Source organism: Chiroxiphia lanceolata, chromosome 12 (assembly GCF_009829145.1).
Source record: "Chiroxiphia lanceolata isolate bChiLan1 chromosome 12, bChiLan1.pri, whole genome shotgun sequence".
NCBI classification, from domain to species: Eukaryota; Metazoa; Chordata; class Aves; order Passeriformes; family Pipridae; genus Chiroxiphia; species Chiroxiphia lanceolata.
The window spans coordinates 18,316,251-18,335,526 of record NC_045648.1 but is presented as its reverse complement, the minus strand read 5'-3'; the positions used below and the strand labels follow the sequence as shown (position 1 = coordinate 18,335,526).

General features: G+C 39.7%; 1 protein-coding gene across 2 annotated transcripts in view; it reads right to left on the bottom strand.

The window, feature by feature from the left end:
- SCAPER (S-phase cyclin A associated protein in the ER) overlaps positions 1–19,276 on the bottom strand; it is a 141,798-nt gene that overhangs the window by 2,190 nt on the left and 120,332 nt on the right. For both annotated transcript variants that reach the window (XM_032699951.1, XM_032699952.1), the window contains exons 29-30: positions 17,710–17,859; positions 2,432–2,623 (exon numbers count right to left, since the gene is read on the bottom strand). In XM_032699951.1, coding sequence (XP_032555842.1) covers positions 2,432–2,623; positions 17,710–17,859 — 342 coding nt within the window. The remainder of the gene's footprint in view (positions 1–2,431; positions 2,624–17,709; positions 17,860–19,276) is intronic.

Here is a 19,276-nt window from a genome sequence, read left to right as displayed (position 1 = left end):
AGTCTTCACAGTCACTCAAAAATACTAATACTTTATGAAAACTGTAAATTAACAAACTCTTGTTTTGTTTGCTACATATAACAACAGCATTTAAATTCTGTAATATATATAGTAGATTTTTATTCCTTTATTTATACTTATTTTGAAAAAAAAAATATTTTTAGTACACAACAAAGAACCCAAGGCTTTAATATCTTCTTAGGAAATAGTTATTACTGGGATTTTTATTTACCATAGCTATGTCTCTGTAAAAGAAATGGTGTTTCAGATCTTTGCTCCTGACTCTAAATACACTCTTACAAAACTCCTGAATGATTCCCGTTTCAATGGCTGTGCTTCCCAGTGACCCGGGAGTCCGAGGTCCTGATCTCTTGGGAGTGTGTGAAGTTCCTCCCCAGCGGGGGTAACCCCAGCCCGAGCTGTGGGGCAGCCAGGATGAGCACCCAGAGCCTTGTGTGGATTCCCTGCTGCATCCTCGGAGTCAGCAAGGACACCGACCTCGCTCGGAACACGTCGGCTGCCCCACCACAGATCCTATCTTTTGCTGGAGCATCCACTGAGCAGAACACCGAAGAAGGTATTATCTGATAATAGATACAGTTTAGCAAATCATGGATACTCCTAAATGTTTTTTTTTTAATTATTTCTGCACATCTAAAAGCAGAAGTAACAAAAATAAACGGGCTGATGCAAACTTCAGATGATGGAAATAAATCTGTTGGTAAGGAGGTCGTTGTAAAATCCAGCAACCCTCTGCCTTTGATTTTCGCTGCACACATTTAAGACACTGTATTTAAGTGTTATATTCGTACACACCACCAAACTTTTACGCAAACGGGACTTCTTTTAGTGCTCCCTGGCACAGGAAGAATCTCATTTTCTAGTCACGGGGAAACATTTTACAGTCTTTCCCAAACCTTCCACCGAAGCAAATGAGAGATTTGCTTGACAAACAGCAGCGAGCTGAAAGAAAAGTAGAGAGGGAAGTCTCTTCTGTGTGTGCGGGATCCGAGCATTCCTTGGATCCTTCCAGAATTGCTCTCTGCGTGCGCATGTGCAACATTTGGGATTAGATTTTAACAGGGGCAAAAAACTGAAGTTCCAGTGAAGTCAGCAAAGACAGGACTCTTTACAGCACACACAACTCTTCCATATTTTAATATAACACCTTTTTTAAAAGCCTGCAAGAACAGTACGTGGGCTTGACATCTGAGATAGACCTCTAACTGGAAACTAATGTTGTCCTTTGTAGATATACTTACACTTTACCGTAGCTACTGGGGATTTTAATGCCATTCCAACTCTTATAGCACAGAAATCAAGCTAAAGAATCTTAATTATTCATATAGAGAATACTCTCCTCTACTCTCATGTTTTTTGGCTGAAAAAAACCTGAACTTGCTGCATTTCCTCATAATGCTTAAATTATTTTTTTGCCACTGCAACTTCTACACTGAAATCTGTAGTTTCACTATGACTTATAGCAAATTCTTTTAATACTAAGTTCCAAACTTTTTAAAAAAATGCTATGCAATTATTTTAGTATTAAAAGGATAAAAAGTAGTTGCACTCAGAAGTTATGCAAACTTTCAGTAAATATTTAGTTCTTGTGCCTTCTCTCTCAAATGCATGTAGCCTATCCTTGGAGTATCCTTGGAGTAGCTCTAAAGCATTAGGGAAAAGAGCTTGAATAACATTTCTGTATCAACAACAGTAACTTTCAGGTGACTGATACAGAGTTACTAGACTCATAAAAGCATATTATTTTTAATAGTGGAGTGTTTATGAAAACTGCATTTATTAATTGGAAACAGTCAATGTATGGAAAACATGAGGGATCCAAAAAATCTGATAGATAAAACAGCACATAAATTCAGACAAAGGGAAGAAAAATACTGCAAATCCTTATTTAAAACAGTATTCGTAATGACCTCAGTGGCTTACTGTCAAAAATAAAGATTGCAAGATTAGACTGGTAACATATGTTCTGTGTATTTTGTGCATAAAATATATACACTTATTTAGTTCTCTGTAAATCTATGGTACACAGTATACAACTGTACATTTGCATGTAAACACATGAATGTACCGATTTCAGATATGCTATATGTGCAGGAATTCAAAAAAATAAATATTTTAAGGATTGTCTTGTAATAGCAGGACCTACATCAAACCTTCCCAGTGCATCCAGGAGCTGTAATGAAAACAGGATCCTGAGTGGACAGCGAGAACCTGAACCACTCGGTAACCTTTTAGAGTTATAAGATGCCTCAAGTATGGGCGTAATCTGTGGTTTGGGAAGAGCTGCAGAGAATCTCAAAGTACTTCAATGGTGTTTACTTGTTTTACTTAAGTCAAACGATTCCCACACTCAGAGCAAAGGCGAGAGAAGCAGCCGCAGGGACCCCGCAGGGCTGCAGAGCTGCGATACCTGGATGAAGGTGGCGAGTAAAACACAGCTCATCTCCTGCTCCAGGATGATCTTGTTCTGAGGGTTGTTGTAACAAGCAGCTATTAGCGAGGGGAAGAGCACTTTGATTAAACGAGGATCACTGAAATACTGGAAAGGCAACTGGCATAGTTTTTGCAGCACCGTGGGGTGGCGGCCAGATTGTACAATGATCTGAAAATACAAACATAACAAAATTAAACCACATGATCTATCTCTTCTTCTCTTCCTGTTAACCACCAAGGGTGCTGAAGTCATGCTAAAAAAATGAGCATGGCTGAGAGCAAGTACTAAAAATAAAGCTTAAAACAGTTTCTTCAAATAACTTCTGTTTCAGTGTGTAAGCATTATTTTTATTGCAGAAGAACATAAAGAATATTGAGCTCTGAAACTTTTTTCCTGTATCACCCAAAAAGACAGTAAGCGGGAAGGGGATTAATCTGCAGATTACAATAAAATAGATAATGCAAAACCTTAATTCAAAAGGCAAAGAACTATAGCACAGGGACTATTCTGAGTTAGAGCTACAAAACACAAAACCCCAATGCCTGCCATTTAAACACAGTAAGCACAGGGTGGGGGGAAAATCCAGAAAGAAATCACCGGGGTTTTAAAAACTCTCCCTCCCGAGGCTCCATCATCCTTTCCTAGAGTGCCTGCTGGCAATCAGAGGGGACTCTGTTTCATGGGAGACGTCTGCCACGCATTCTCAGGCACCAAAAAGAAAAGGTGATTGTGAGCTGCACAGCGAGGAGTTTCAGTAAGGAGAGACTCAGAGATCCTCCCATCTGTATTTCTTATCTCGGTTTCTATCAGTGCCATTGGCTCTAAAAGGAGAATTGTTTAGATAAATGGGACTGTTGTCATGAAGCAGGCTAAGTTTACAACTGTGTACATCTGAAGAAATAAGGCAATGCTATCACTGGTCTCCTGCACAGGAACCTTTCCAATTTACTTGATATTCATATAAAGTCTTTGTGATAAACTAAAAAATGCCCAAATCGGATCTGTTCCAAGTAACCTTGATTAGACAATTACAATATGAAAGAGCTGTGTGACCCAAAGTTGGCTTTTTGGCATAGGAGGAAGCTCCTATAAGGTTGGAACACTGTAAAACTGAGGGTCACGACTGTAAATTGTACTTGGAAAAACACAATTTTACAGGTACACACCCAGACAAGACTGCATTCAAATTAAAACCAGAAGGACAGAAAGAAGCAGTTGAGGCCACAGGAACATAAATTATAGGGATTTACAAGTTTTCAAAGCACTTTTAACAATACCTTCAGAGCACACACTAAGTTGATAATGCAGTTCAGTTTAAAAACAAGATCAACAAAGTAATAGTTTGCATTTTTTTCAGTTCACCAGTGAAAAAGACATTGAAAACCTTTCAAAGGACTGGTGGCAATGTCTTAATGCCCTTAAAGACAGAAGGAATTTTTAAAAGACAGGCAAGTAAGAGACAATTAAGCACTCAGACACTGTTTTGAGGAAAATATCACTGATGATTTCTCAACTTTGCTATTGGCTCCCACCCTGTAAGCGAGAGGTGCCCTTCAAGTCTGGGAGTACTGCTGAAACTTTAAATGAACCAGAGTGCTTATTACACAAATCTGTTTTTCTACGGTAAATTCTGCAATCAGAAAAGTACCTAAAATCAATCATAATTGTACTAAAGTAACTACAATTGGTAATTTTGATCCAGGACAGAACAGCAGAACTCTTGATTTCTGTTTAATGGCCACCATACCCTTGACGAACAGGCAGAGGCGAAGAATTTTTTGGGAGTTTTCATTTTTCATTTCACAGTTCACTTCCTTTACCTGTCCTAAAAATGCCATGGGTAGTTAGTGAAGTCTTGCCAAACCAACAGTGCAGATACCCAAATAACTTTCATGGAATTATTATTTCATTATCTTTTGCTTTTCAACAGTTTTACCGCTGTGATGTTATCAACATTAAGGACAGGAAGGTATATACAAGGGCTGCTGATGTTTTAATCTGGTATTTATCACATGTGGAATCAATTTAATGATTTCAGCTCATTGTACTAATGCAGCTCCTAAACCTGATACGCTATATAATGTACTCTAAAGGAAAAAAACATGAGTCACCTCTTACTGGAAAAAAACTCCAACCAAATAAACCTGTAGCAGAGCACATATTCCTTGTTTCACTGTCAATGGGTGGAGAAAGTGAAGCCCAGGGCTCGACTGAGCAGATGAACAACAAAGAAAATGAAAACCTTGTACTTCTCTTTCTTGACTTTTTCTTCCTTCCCCCCCTCCCCCCCCCCAATATCTTGGCTTAATGATCCCAGGGAGTTTTGCAGGCCTGGGATATGGAATACTCATCTTACAAAATGCTCTAATACAAGATACAAAGTCCTTACTGAAATCCAGCTTGCCTCTCCTCCTGCCACATACTGGGATCCAGACACATTTATCTAGAATTAGCTTTTCTTGTTGCTCACTCTCTCGCCTGAAAGTCAGATATGCCTGTCAAATGTAACAAGATCCTAATTAAATCACTGCATTTCTGTACAGCCAAGCATTTAAGCACCTGCTTAAGTTCAGCTATGTGCCCATGTTCCATTAATATTTGCTTGTGGTTTTCTTTTTCTGAATTGAGATCTATTAAATTAGTCCAAGTTATTTTTTTTTTTAATCCGGAGCAGGCAAGTCACATTCATGTTTGCTATATTTCCTTTACAAATGTTGCTTACTCTCAAAATTTACAGATATTTATACAACCTTATTGGTTTTGCCCGTGCTTAGCTGGAATAAATTCCATTTTAGCTTAGCTTATTTATGGCTCAACATGTTCTAAATGTTAGAACAGCTCTCTGAAGACCCAAGCTACGCACAGGTAAGAGACACAGCAAATACATTTCTGAAATGCTACTTCATGATGAATTAATTAAGTTTTCCTTTGTGCTACCAGCCAAACTCAAATCCAAATCATTCTGGAGGTGGAGCCCCTGTTCCAGAGCACGGTGAGGATTCAGGGTTAGCACACCACAAAGCACTGGCCAAAGGCCTGTCTGCTTTCAATGTCAAAAGGCTGCTGAGAGGGAGAGGCAAGGGCAAGAGTATCTCAGATCCTCACCTTTAAGTCTAGAACCTCTCCTGCTTGGTGCCTGTCTGAATTTCCATGTCTCCCATACCCCGCACTGTGCCTGCTGCCTCCGCAGCCGCCTGCCCGGCACAGTGACTGATGGGATGACCTGTGGGAACTTTTCACTGAGCAACACCTTCCAAGGTTGCCTATCAGTTATCTTCTGTCACTCCCACCAGTTTATAGCCTTCTGCAGGTCCTGCTAATTTGCCTAATCTCCAATAGCCAGCAGGTCAGGCTCTCTCCACTGCCCTACCAGCAATCCATGCTCCCGTGTGACTCTTTGGGAAGTGCTCTCTGCTCTCACAAGTGCAGTAATTATCCCGATCCACCGTACTGGTATTTCTGAAAGTTTATCACTTAGGAAAGTATGATTCATGATTTCTGAAGTCTCTAGATGGAATCCATGTTCTCCTCACATTTACTAGGGCCAATATTCACTATATAGTGTATTGCTTGGCCATTTGCTGCAATTCCTCTCGCTGTGAAAGCCCAAAGCAGTATAAAAGTCAGTCTTTCAAAACAGACCCCAATGACAAAAGCCAGCAATATGCCACACAGCACTTGAGCAATAAGAAAGGACAATCAATCAAAAAATTAAAAGCTCCTTGTGGTATGGAACAGTAATAAAGTTGTGAGGGGAACTCATCATTCTGCTGGGAGATAAGGCTTCCCCTGTCACTTAGGGAGGGTACCTGGCTACAGACCTGAGGCGACTGCTGGAAGGATATTCCATCCTGGATTTTCAGTTCTTCATCGTATTCCCACCAGGGCAGTTCCAGCAGCCCTCCTCTCCTGCCATTGCTTCCTGGCACCTTACAAAGGAGAACTTCCCAGGCCTGAAGGCCTTTGCTAGGGAACTAATAGACCATAGGAACCCAAAACATTTGGGTATGATTTTCCTCTGGGGAGCAAAGGGGAACGTTACAGCTCATTTAATTTTTCAGTGATGCCCCAAAATAACGTTCTGATGCTCCTTAAAGAATGAGAATCATAGAAATGCAGCTCCCTTCCTTGTTTGCCAGGGCAAGGAGGTAACCACTGGCACAACTGGGACAACCTTCTCCTGAGATCTAGCAAGGGAAAGATGTTTTGGAGAACACCTCCTATTTCTATTTACATACTGTATATACATGTATTTATATTTCACTTTATCTGTCTCTGTTTTCCTTTTATCATCAATGAAAACTACAATTACTTTAAAATGCATATATAAGTATTTTTGTCAAAGGAGGGTAATAAAATCTTCATAACTAATAGGATCCAGATCTTTTGAATGATACAGTGATGATACAGAATGTCTCTGCAGTTACACATCAAAGCAGCTGTAAAATCTTACAGAAAATTAAAATAAGAATCCTCTAGTCTTCGAAACCATATTTTCATAATCAGGTAACTGAGTGTATAATCACCTTGTAAGTAATAAACAGGATTTTCATTGAGAAAACTAAAATGTCAGCCAGAAAGCTGAAGAATGAGAATGACTTTATGTAAAATACCGAACAAATATCAATCAAATTGAAGTAAATTGATAATTCATATAATCATGTCATGTCATTCATACATTCATACGTTCTAATTAGACACGTAACGTAGATGCATGCTACTAATTTATCAAGAACTAGCAGTTCCATCAAATTGCCTTGTGAAGATTTATTTTAACTATGGAGTAGCATTTTTGGTGACAACCTAAGTTTCTCCTTCCAAGTCGTAAATGCACATATTTAATAACCATAAAGCATTTAAAAAAGACAAAATAATTGAATTTAAAACTCTGCCTACAACCTTCCAGAGGTTTAAAGAAGATTATGGTCCCAGATTGATTTCCTATGGTTCTATGCATGTATGTTAAATATTGTCAGATGTTTTATTACAAGTAACAAAATAAATGGTTCAATCTCAGACCAAAAACTTTTTCACTGCTTGTGTACTATGCAAGGTTAGTCCAGGATTAATGCAGAGTGGAAGTGCTGATTTTTAGAGCAATATTTAGTCTAGTTCTACTGGTGGATTTAGGTTTTCTTGTTTCACTTATTTCACTTGGACTTTTGCAGCTCTGTAAAGACATCATTCTTGTCAGTTATTTCTGTCAATATATACAATAAAACCACTGGAATTATTTTTCGAAGCAGCTAATTAATTTTCCACTTGGGAAGAAAAGAAAGCAAGCGTTTTGTCTGTGCAAGGGCAAAACAAAGGACTGAGAAGTGCTTCACTTCGGGAAGAAACTTTGGGAACAAAATATATGGCTGGCATCAACGGCACAGCCACCATCCATCAGACCTGCAGGGCAGGGGGTGTCCAAATGAGAAGGTAGAGGCAACATCCAGCAGCTCTGAGCCCCTGGCAGCGCCTCCCCAGATCCAAGCACGGGGATTCCTGCTTGGCACCACTGCAGCACGGAGAGAATGGGACTGACGGGGACTTCCTGCAGCCCATCGGTTTCTTTTCATCCGCAGAAGAAAGGGAAAATTGATAGCAGAGAAGGGAAAAAGATTGCCAAGGAGAGAACTGAAACCTGTAGCCACGAAACCCCCAAATGTCAAGATTTGAACAAAACCTTACAAGTCATCCCAGTGCACCGTTCTTGCGTGACCAACCCCGCCCGACAACGCCGTGCTCTTAGTTCTCCACAGTCAGGCTGATGGTTTTTAGCCATCATAGCTGAGTATTAGAAGTTGTAGCTCTTTTATTAAGTGAAAACTCAGACAAAGTTATACTAACGTGGATACAGGAAAATGGAGCTGAATTGTAACTTTGGAAAGTTTAAAATTTCCTGAAGCAAAACATTCTTCGGCTCTTGGAGAAAAACCTGCAAATGAAAGGGTGTGTTCCACAGGTACTTACAAACAAACAGAGTGCTTATCACTGGGAGCTGAACTAACTTTCCAGAAAAACATCCTTCCCAATAGAATTTCCTTTTATTTTTATGAAACGGAGCATTAAAACGTGCCCTTCTACTTGACTGTGCTCCCCTGCTCTAATGTAGTTCATGTTCAGATGCAATTTTCTTAGAACAACTCAGCCTAAAAAGCTAATGGTTCTCCAAGGGGCACTCCCTGCCTTCCCCGCTATCTCGGGTGACCTGCGGTTCCAAACTTCACCGTGGCCATTATAAACATTTGGATCTTAAAGTGGTACTGTTGGTATGGGAACTACTAATGTTTCTTTTCCATGTATTTATCATTTATATAAATGTCAACCCTAATTTGTACTAAAAACTAATAACTTTATTGAACAGGAACTGTGCATCTAATTCCTGTAACAACAGTATTCCATCAAACAGTTAAATCCTTTCGTTTGATGTCAGGTTATTTATAACTTTGTAAAAGAAATAAGTCTTTATATTAGTAGTCCAGAGTTTCTCTTCAAAGTTAGATCTGCATTATTTCTTTGCTTCTATATAAACAGATCTCATACTGCCAGTATTTAATCAGCAAAATATGTCACCACTTAGGCTCTTCTTCTGTTTTAAGGTCAAGCTCTTTTCTTTCCATTTTGCAAACTCCACTATTGGCAAAGCCGTGAGCAAAGAATGCTCTAAATTCCTCCTAACATTTCTCAGCAATCAGAGCACCATTTCCACGCAAAAAGAAAGTTCCAGAATGCTACATTCAAATTTAAAAATAAGAATTTTGTCTATTTGAAAAATTCCAGTGTTTATTTTCTTAGCGTCACGTGTCAGCTTTCAGAGAGAAAGATAAGGGAGTTCAGGAATAACATTAGTCTTCCTATAAACCACATTGTAAGCATTGTCCTTTCAGAGCTCTATGATTTAAGCAGATTCAGGGGTGCTCTGTGTATACATAACAGGAAAAAATTATCTCAGCAGTTTTTGTGTAATCATCCTAAGACATATGAACATTTAGGATAGGACGATGGCAACTACCAGCACAGCATTGCAGTGAAGATGTAAAAGTGTTTACCAGAAGTGGTGCTAGTGGGAAATCCAGGAAAAGAAGTTCCTTATACAAAGCTCTCGAAAAAATGTCACCCAAAATGACAACTAACAAGTCACCTGGGTTATAACAAGTGAAGTATGTCTAGATTAAATTCATCAATAAATAAATTTTAAACATATATTGTAAAAGATAAACTTCATTACAATGTGATGAAAGGAAAATAGAAACAATTCTAATATGCATTGAGGGTACTTGTGAATTTAATCTATGCCCAGGCTACAGGATAAAATAGTAATCTAATATCTGAACTAGAAAAGGTATTAAGGAAAAGCCTAACTTCAGAAGTGACAGCATTTTAGCATTTGATATATTAACAAAAATGTTTAAACGTGAGGTTGCTCTTGTGTTAATCATATACTTAAGGACCTTAAGGGTATCACTTCTTCCTAAAAAATTATAAACTTCATTGTTCCCACAATAACATAAAAGGAGATTTATATATTTGCTGGCCTAATAACTTTTAATCAGAAAAGATTATTATACATTAAATGTATGAGAAGTACACGTATTCTGTAAGATAAAATTAAAAACCCCCACATTGTGACATGTCTCAAACCCTCAGGTATTATTCTGAGCCCTGAAATGATTACAATTAGCCTGTTGTAGCCTTGCACTGTTTTTCAGTGCACTGTTTTTCATCTTCACACTTAGATGACATCTTCAGCTTTGAGGATACACCACTTATACATTTAAGTTGCTGCTTTGGGCACCATCTGAAACAAGATGATTTAAAGGGTAGAGAAGAAACAGGACCATAGTCAACAGAAGTTTAAGGAGACTATTCTATTGGCTGAGGTTTCTGCCAGCATCCCTGGTAACAGAGCTAGTTTGGGTCAAAATCCCCAGAAGGTGTGAATAATTCAAACATTACAGTCTAAAACACATAAAATCTTTTTGTATGTCTCAGAGCATTTTCTCTCTTCAAAAGCAAACATTTTCTGTCACACTCCAAAACTCTGCTCGCAAGTAAGCTACGCAGCCTTAGAATTAGTATTCCTAGCACATTCTGTCTTATGGCTTCCACAAGAAATCTAAAGGGTTTGTCAAAGTATCTAATCATCAGCTAAGAAGCCTGTGAAACACTGAACCATTGGACATGTTGCAGAGCTGGCTGAGACAAAGCTTCAAACAGAGAGCACGAAAATGTGCTTTTCTGCCATGAAAAATGGGCTACCGTTCACCCTTTACTGAGAGGAGAGGAAGACGAGCAAAATTTTCCATAGCACTCAATTAATGCGTTTTGTTCTTTCTTTACGTTTCAGTATCGCTTCGATCAAGTGTGACTTGAGCCGAACATGACAAAACGGCTTCGGGAGACTTCTCTGGGCCTCTTGCAGGCTCCCACCCTCAGAGCAGCATCCAAGCGCTCGGAAGAACTGTCAACTGGCCGAGCCCAGCGCTGTGAACACAGAGCAGGCCGGCCTTCCCTCTGCATGGGGCCGGCCACGCCGGGGACAGGCAGCGCGGTCGGCAGAGACTTGGGAAACCGAGCGTTTATGGCAGGAGCACAGGGAGTTCCCTCACACATGAGGCGAGACAGACAATAGCTCACAAGGCCCGATTAAATATTTGCAGGCTTTAGACTTTGTTTTAAATTTCTGTGTGAACTGTAATTCTCACGCAGAGGAGCGAGTGCCAGGCTGGGAGCAGGGCAGAAGGACGGCGGGCGTTGCGCAAGCTCCGGCTCCATCCGCGCCACCGGAGCGCCACCGGCCAAACCCGGCGCGGCCCAGGCCCAGGTCTGAGCCCAGAACAAACCACTTATTAAGCAGGATTATGCCTAACTGCGTGGTGCTTTTTTGTGTGGACAAAGTTGCACTGGGGATTAAGCTGAGACCACCAAACTCCTTTTATCCCCGACCCAGGAGTAAGATTAGAACGTTGCTCTCTGGAGGCAGCATTAGCTGACTGCTCTCTCTCTTCCTCTCTAAGCTTCCTTACGGACTGTATTTTAAGGTTGTTGAAAGCACTGGCTTTGATGACACCGGGAGATAAGTTTATTCTTTTGTGTTTACAGTTTGAAAATAAGACAATAAGATAAATCCAAACGCGTTCATTTCTCACACTAATTCCTACACACTCTCTCTTCCCCTCCCTACAGGAGTCAGCCAGCCCACCATGAACCGAAACTAAACGCACTTGATTTCACATTAAGTCTTTGCTCATATTAAATTACCTTCCCCACATCCTCTCAAAAAGCAAAACAGAAAAACACTAAAACGGGATGCATTTCGGAGTGTTGGAAACGCAGTTAAGATGTGGCACACGAAATGTGCAGCCCCAAATGCTTCGGCCGTATTTGCTTTGCTTCGTCATGGTTCATTCTTAGAAAAGAAAAGCTTTATCAGTAAGCTCAAACAACAAAGGTGTCTGACAAATTACCTAAGAGGCGTCCCCGCTTTTCCCTGACTGCCCAGACAGGAATGCCATCCTTCCTGAAGACACTGGTTCACTTAAGTGAATTTATGTGGTCTGAGGAGCAAAAGCACACACTACAGAGCTGCCTTAATGTACTCCGCTTTAACGTGGGGAGTTTAATCCTTAGGGGATTTTTGTTCACAAGCTGAAGTGCTTCTAAATGGGAGTCAAGACTACAACTTCCCATGAATCACTCGCTTGCCAAAATCAGCTATTTCACAAAATTTACCGGGCGTATTTTTTGTGCGGACCTATAAAGCTTTAAAAGGTCAGGGTTGTGCTTTTCTAAGATTTAAAGAAATAAACCCACAACCTCAACGTGAAATCAATACTCCTAAAAATCTCTCCTGAGAAGAAACTAAGAAAATCAGAATTAAGTAATTTTGGATACTATTTACTTACAGATAGGGATGTTAACTACACGGTAACTTCCAATTCCTGTATCTTCACTCTTGTGCTGTGCTTTCAAAAACTCCACCTACCAGATCAAAACTGTCCCAGTCCCTCCATAGCCCCAAAAGCAACACAAATAATGGAAGTTTAATGATGGCCTTTAGTAAACAACCCATATGGAAACTCTACGTAATATTTTTATAACTTCCAAGTTTTCCTGTCGACTTCTGATTTTGACAGTTTTTCCATTTAGGAGTATTTTTCTTCCTCCACGCTAACACTAGAGGAAACTGGCCACATACTGAAACTCAATATGCACTAACTCTGTCAAAAGCACAAAATAATTTCCCTACCAAAGGTCACTCCTAATCTAAAGTCACTCTGTAAGTGTCCCTTACAGCCCAACAGTGCTTCTAACCACAGTCAGGATGAATGTCATACAGATAAATATGTGTGTGATATACACTGGGGGACAAAGGGTGCTGCCATTTTATGACATGAGTAAGACTTACCACACACAAAAAGGGAAGAAAATATAACTATAAGTCAATCATTTAATAAAAGAGGGAAAAGACAATCTTGATATGAAGCCTTTCCTGGGGAATAACTGCCATGCTTTGTGTGCTGGGAATGAGTGATAAATTCCATGGTCCTTTCAGAACTGTGCCTACCATACAATATTTTAGTTTTTTTAAACGTTATATTTATACCTGTGATAGTGCTGTGTGATGTTTTATATATTTAACATGGGAGAAATTCCTGTTCCAAAATATCCTGCAATCTTACTGCTCCTTGCTCCTTTAACTGGAGCTAGCTGGGATGCCTGAAACGTATTTTGCAATAAGTTTTCCACATCTATATAGCAAGGAGAAATTTCTAGTAAGTGATTGATACTATTAAATCTAATGCCATTTGCTTCTATTTTCAACACATGGATTATTAGATATCAACATTTCAATTATTTATAAGTTTATAATAAGCATAACATACTATTCTCAGTGGGCAGAAGTGTCCAGGGATAGAGGGTTTAGAGGGACAGAGAAATAAGTGAGACTTATGTAACTGGAAGACAAACTTTTGGGGGATGAAATTCCTTTTTATCAGACACATGGTGTGTCTTCAAATTTTTCCAAAAACTTCTGAGAAAAGTTTTTACTTCTATTTACAAATCTTAATTTTATAATTATGTTTTGAAAAGTTGCACACACTTTCCTCCAGCTCTTTCAAAGACATCTGGTTTTGCAATCTATTAATAATATCTTCTAGAATTATACAGTTCCATATCCTACAAGTCCTCAAAGTTAGTGGGATTCTCCTAAAGCACTCTAAATACACTGTGTGCCAAACACTGGGAGAACAAAAGCTATTTTTATTTAAATAAAGAGATAGCAATGCAAATGAACAATGTAACTTCTTTCGGAGCCCATCAGACAAGATCCTCTGTCTGAGGATCTGATTTGTGAGGACTTTTCAGATGAAAAATATCCCCTAACTGCAATGAATATGGAGAGATTTCTATTCCCAATGCAGCAATGTGAAAGAAGTCAAATCGTCTGTCATTCGTGTTAATTTAATTACAGGGCCACATTCAATTATCCAATATAATATGCAAATGAGGTGAGTTGACAGCACATGGTAATTATATTCATTATACTAATTAAATCAAACAACGAAAGGGAATAAAAATGTAATGAAATAGGAGGATATTTTTAATTAACAAGAACATTTTAATTAGAAACTGTAATTCTGCAGTCTGATATAGCACGGCTGGCTATTGAAAGATTGGACATTATTTTTATTACGTTTAGTTTTACGTGTCTATCCTTAGTATCATGGGACCTGTTTTTGTACGGTGGTAGATTAAATGGTGGCCAAAAAAAAGAGAATCCCTTTTCCTTGCTCATAGTTCATGCAGAGCAGATGCCTAATAAAGCTGTGGCACAATTACAGAACCCTCTGTGAAGCCCAGGCTGTCTGGCTCTGTAGTAAACACAAGTTCACGTGCCGATACAAAACAGACAGTGCAGCTCGGGCTGCACTACTGACGTTGGGCCATTTAAAATATTAAAGAAACACTCCCTGGGTTTTGAAATTTTCAGTTTCATAACTGATTTATTTCTTCAGCGACAGCAGCTGCCCTGGGAAAGCTTTATGAATGTTAAAACAAAATAGGAAAAAAGGAAAGGAATATTACTAATATATTATATGTGGGCAGAGTCAGCAAAATCAGTCTTTTTAAAATAAACAGAGCAGGCACTATCAAAACACTTAGGAATGTGTTCCTTAGGAATCCATTGTCCTCACTGCTCCTCAACAGAATCACTTGGGCCTGGCCCAAGAGCCAGCCGTGGTGAAAACACCAAGTGGGAGCCCAGCCACTGCCTCTGCGTGTGTGTGAGGGACTCTCCGGGAGGGCCCCTCGGATTCTGGGCTCCTGGAAACTGCAGGGAAATGGGAATCTCAAAGCCATACAACAGAAAAAACCCTTTCCTTTTCAATTTGCCACTCAACTAAATATAAAGACTTTTACAGCCAGCGCAATAAACGAAGACAAACCTATGTTACGTTAAGTGACTGGCACGTGATGCTCTCGGAAGATTTTGTTCTATGAATGTGAAATATTTAGGAAATTGCCCTTTTATGATTTTGACTGCACAGTGGTAATAGTTCACTTACTTAAATCACAGTACTACTACAGAAGGTCAATGTTGAGGTTGACAGGCTGTAAAATTTCCTTTTTAGAAATCTATCTATTCTCCAAACTGGGGAACTGCCTTTTTTTTTAATAATTAATGCCTTTTTTTCTTTATTCCACTATGCTGCTTTTGATATTTATCCATTGATGTGGGTAGACAAAGGAATCACAAAAGAGATACTGAAAACTCCAAACAACTGTTTGACCTTCTTTGTTTGGAGTGTTGAAAGGACTGAAAACATACCTCTGTCTGTAATAAGGAATACAAATTTAGAGTGGGAAAGACTTTAACCTACAAAGATTTCCAAACAAATGCACATTTGACTGCAAGAAGAACATGAATCTGCTTTGAAATATGTCAGTTATTGACTCAGTTCAAGTTGGTTCAAACACTTAAATAAACAGAACTATCTGGCTTTATGGAAATTTGTTTTCATAGCTCAAGTCTAGTGTATCTATTTTTATTACACTGTTCTTGCCAGGAGTTCAAGCCTACTATTTGAAAACTTTCACTGTGAGACCAATTTTTTATTTTTAGTAGGATAATAACGACGAAAGAAAAAAAATTGGAAGCTCATAACATAATAAAAAATTAAACCATAACTGAATGAATAGAAAGCACTTCCCTTTGCATGAAAGGTAGTCTGTCTTTAGTGGAAGTCACAACACCAACAGCACCTGAAAATAACAGCTGTAAGCAAGTCCTACTGCTTTGCCTTGTCGTAATAGAAAAATTGCTTCCTTTCACTAAAAACCCTTCCTTCTATTTTGCAAGCACATGAATGAGGAATGCTTCAGTTTCTTAAATTTTTTTTTTTTAAATAAAAAAATCAAATCAAAATGCCACTTCCTCAGTTAAAGACTTATTAATGAGGAATATTAGAAATAACATAAAAAAGTTAAGCACATCATGATATCTCTTGAGACAGTACCTCTAAAGCAAACCACCCTAAAAGACAGCTTTTAGGGTATGAAAAGTACTGACATACTACGGCTGTTCAATCAAAGCCCTAAACTTGATTCCCAGAGCTGCATAAACCACCTTTAAATCTTGAAACGGGGCAGATTAGTGATTGCACATGACCTCAAGCCCAAGTGCACATGCTGAAGACTCCAAGACCCTTCCAAACCCCCATCTGGGAAGCACGTACTGCCTCTGGATGGCCCATGGCAACCCCCCAGCCCCAGCCAGCTGCTGCCATGGCCCGGTGCCCACTCCCCACGGTCGGACCTTCGCCCTGGGGCAGCGACGGGCACTGCAGACTGGAGCTGCTGGTAGGAAATCCCTCTTCTGCACTATTCCTGGCACGTCTGTAGTGGCAAATCCTCCACGCAATGAATCACATCTGTTTGTACTTGTGTGCCAGAAGAGAAATTTTTAAACTGCAGAGAAAAGACAACACAGTTTGCTGGCCCTTCTGGGTGCCAGCTCGACCCGTCAGGCAGCACAGGGACTCAAAATGGCAGCAACATCACACGGATTTAAAAATGGCCACGTTAAAGTGTTGCCCCCAGTCAGCTCCAGATCCTGAGTGGGATTTGGTCACACAGGGTAGGAAGGCTGCAGGATCTTCCCTCCAGTTGTGGCCAAAGCCACAGAAACATCACTACAGAATTATGTAATACTTGTGACAGCATTGTCTGCTTTAAGATATGATGACAGTGCTCCAATTATAGTCAATAACTATAGAGAATTTCTAAGTCTAAGTTTCTCAACTATAGTCAAGAACATTATCGAACAGCTTTTCTCTAAACCTTCACTGAAAAGTTTTACCACTTCCTCCTTCTGCTCATCAGCTGAACTGAGGGCACTGAGCTCCTCATCCTGAACCCCTACCCCAAAATTTGAGCAAAACCAGAAAGCAGGTGGTAAAAGTATGGAGAGAGAACTCCGTGAGTAACTCCACAAAATGCATCATCCAACTGAACCATACCCAAGACATGGGCACCACAATGCAGTATCTACACACCCAGAGTCAGGTTCACATACTCAAAAGTGCCAATGCCAACCTCTGCCCTGCCCAATACATTCTGAGATGTTACATATAAGCTGGGGAAACCTGGAGATTTTAAAAATTAAAATATTTGAAATCTTTTTGGAGGTTTGTGTCTGGGTTATTTTATAAGCAAATAAGAGTGGTCACAGAATCCACTGGCAAAAGTGGACACAGTCAGGGAAGCTAAAGGGCAACTCCCACTGTCTGTTGGAGAGGGTATTTTGGTTTACTACTGAAAGGATTCAAGGAGAAGAATGGTTTAAACTTAAATAAGCACACAGGCAAACAGGGAGATGGCTACATTGGCATCCAAGGACAAGCCTTCATGGCAGAGTAGCTTAGTTGGCTTTAAAAAGAGTACCACAACCAGAAGATAACTTGGAATTAAGAATATCAGTTTCTAAGTATACCCCTTGGCACAGAGCAAGGCTAGTCAAAATCAAAGCAATGTCAGCATCCTTGTCTGCATAAGAACATGGACTTTATTTATGGCCACATAAAATTAATGCCTTTGTCTTAAGATACAACTTCAGTTTCCCTTTTGCGAACACACACTTCGTGCTCAAACGAATCCCAAGGGCTTCAAAACCAATGCTGAGGGGATTAGTTTTCTGGAGGGAACCATGACTAAATGTGCCCCTGATAACTTCTGATCCCATTTGCCATCTGCCTTACCTGGTTATCTGCGTTGTTTACAGTGAAATAGCCCACACAGACAATGACTTCGTGCAGCAAGCCCTCACAGGTGTGCTGGGAGCAGTACCACAGCAGGGAGCTGATAATGTGCCGGAAGGCCAGGGACAGTCCTTCAGCACCCACAATTGACTGGAAAAAAGGCCAAGAAACACAAATTACACTCTAGCAGTATGTCCTAGAACTTGTGAAAATTGTATACACATCAGCTGCACCCTTCTGGGTTTTTTCAGTACAGACTATGTTTTTTGTTGCAATGGCTGCAGAAGACAGAATCTCTTCTTCCAGTCACTTCACTTCCAGTCACTTATCATTCACAACTGGACAATAACATTAAAAGCCACAAAAGCAAGAATAAATTCAAATTTTCAAGGGACACGGGAAAAATTGGATTCTGCTTAGTTGACATTCAGTGGAGCCTTAGGCTGACCGTTCCATTTGATATACACTACATGTTCCAGGAAAACTTAATGTTAATAATATTTCTTAGGAATAAGCAAAAGAAACCAAACCATCTTCATTTCTGCAACAGAGCAAAATGCATTTCTTCTTAATAACTCATGCTCTGAATGGAATACAATGATTAATAACAAATAATGAATTTTCAAACATTAAAAAAAACTTAGAAACATCCAAAAGGAGAGAACACTCAGCTGTAAAGCTTCTTGGGATGCTTTTTAAATGTAGGCAAATTGCTGTAACGTGGAGATTCAGAATTAGATTTTATCTGCGCAGCCTACAGCCTCTATTTAATAAACATGTCAAACAGACAGAGCGACACAGGGTCAAAGGGGAAAACTAAAGCACAAGGAATGAGCATGACAGTCTCCTAACTCTAATGAAACAGCAGTGCAGGCCTGTGAGAAAATCTCTTTCATTTCAGAGTTTTCTTCATTTTCCACCTTGTAGCCTGTGCTAAGTTGATGTACATAAATCCCAGGCTGTAGCATAGTTTAGTCTTATCAAACTCCAAATCTACCCAGCAAAAGTAGAATCCTTGACAATTAAACCAGACTCAGCTGTGGATACCTTCCACCTTGAACCTGAAGCATTCTGGTAAGTCAGTATATTTTCAGCATTTAATGCCCAAAACAGCCACCATTTACTGCTTTACATCCTGTAAATGCCGCGTTCTCAGGTCCACCCTTATTTAATTAGTGCTGTCCACGCATGCTGTGACCCAGCACTCTGGGTTTAACCTTCCCTGATAACAACAGGTCAAAGGGCACCTGAGTTTGTGTATAAAAGTTAAACTAATTTTTCAAGGAAACTATGCTTCCTTTTTAGCCAGAATTAATATCAGCTCAGGACCCTGCGTTGTTTCTCACTACCATCTTTCAATTGTTTAGATTGTCAAATCAAATGAAATATATACCCACGAGCCATCTGTGCTAATACAAACTCTAGAATACCAGACCTCTTCTGTTAATCAAATCCCCCTATTCTACAGTCCCACTAATAAGTGATAAAACTATTCCTTGGAGATAATAATCAGACAGTGCACAAACGGGGCTTTTCCCTCTGCTGTCTGCCAGCCTGCTCCGGCCCA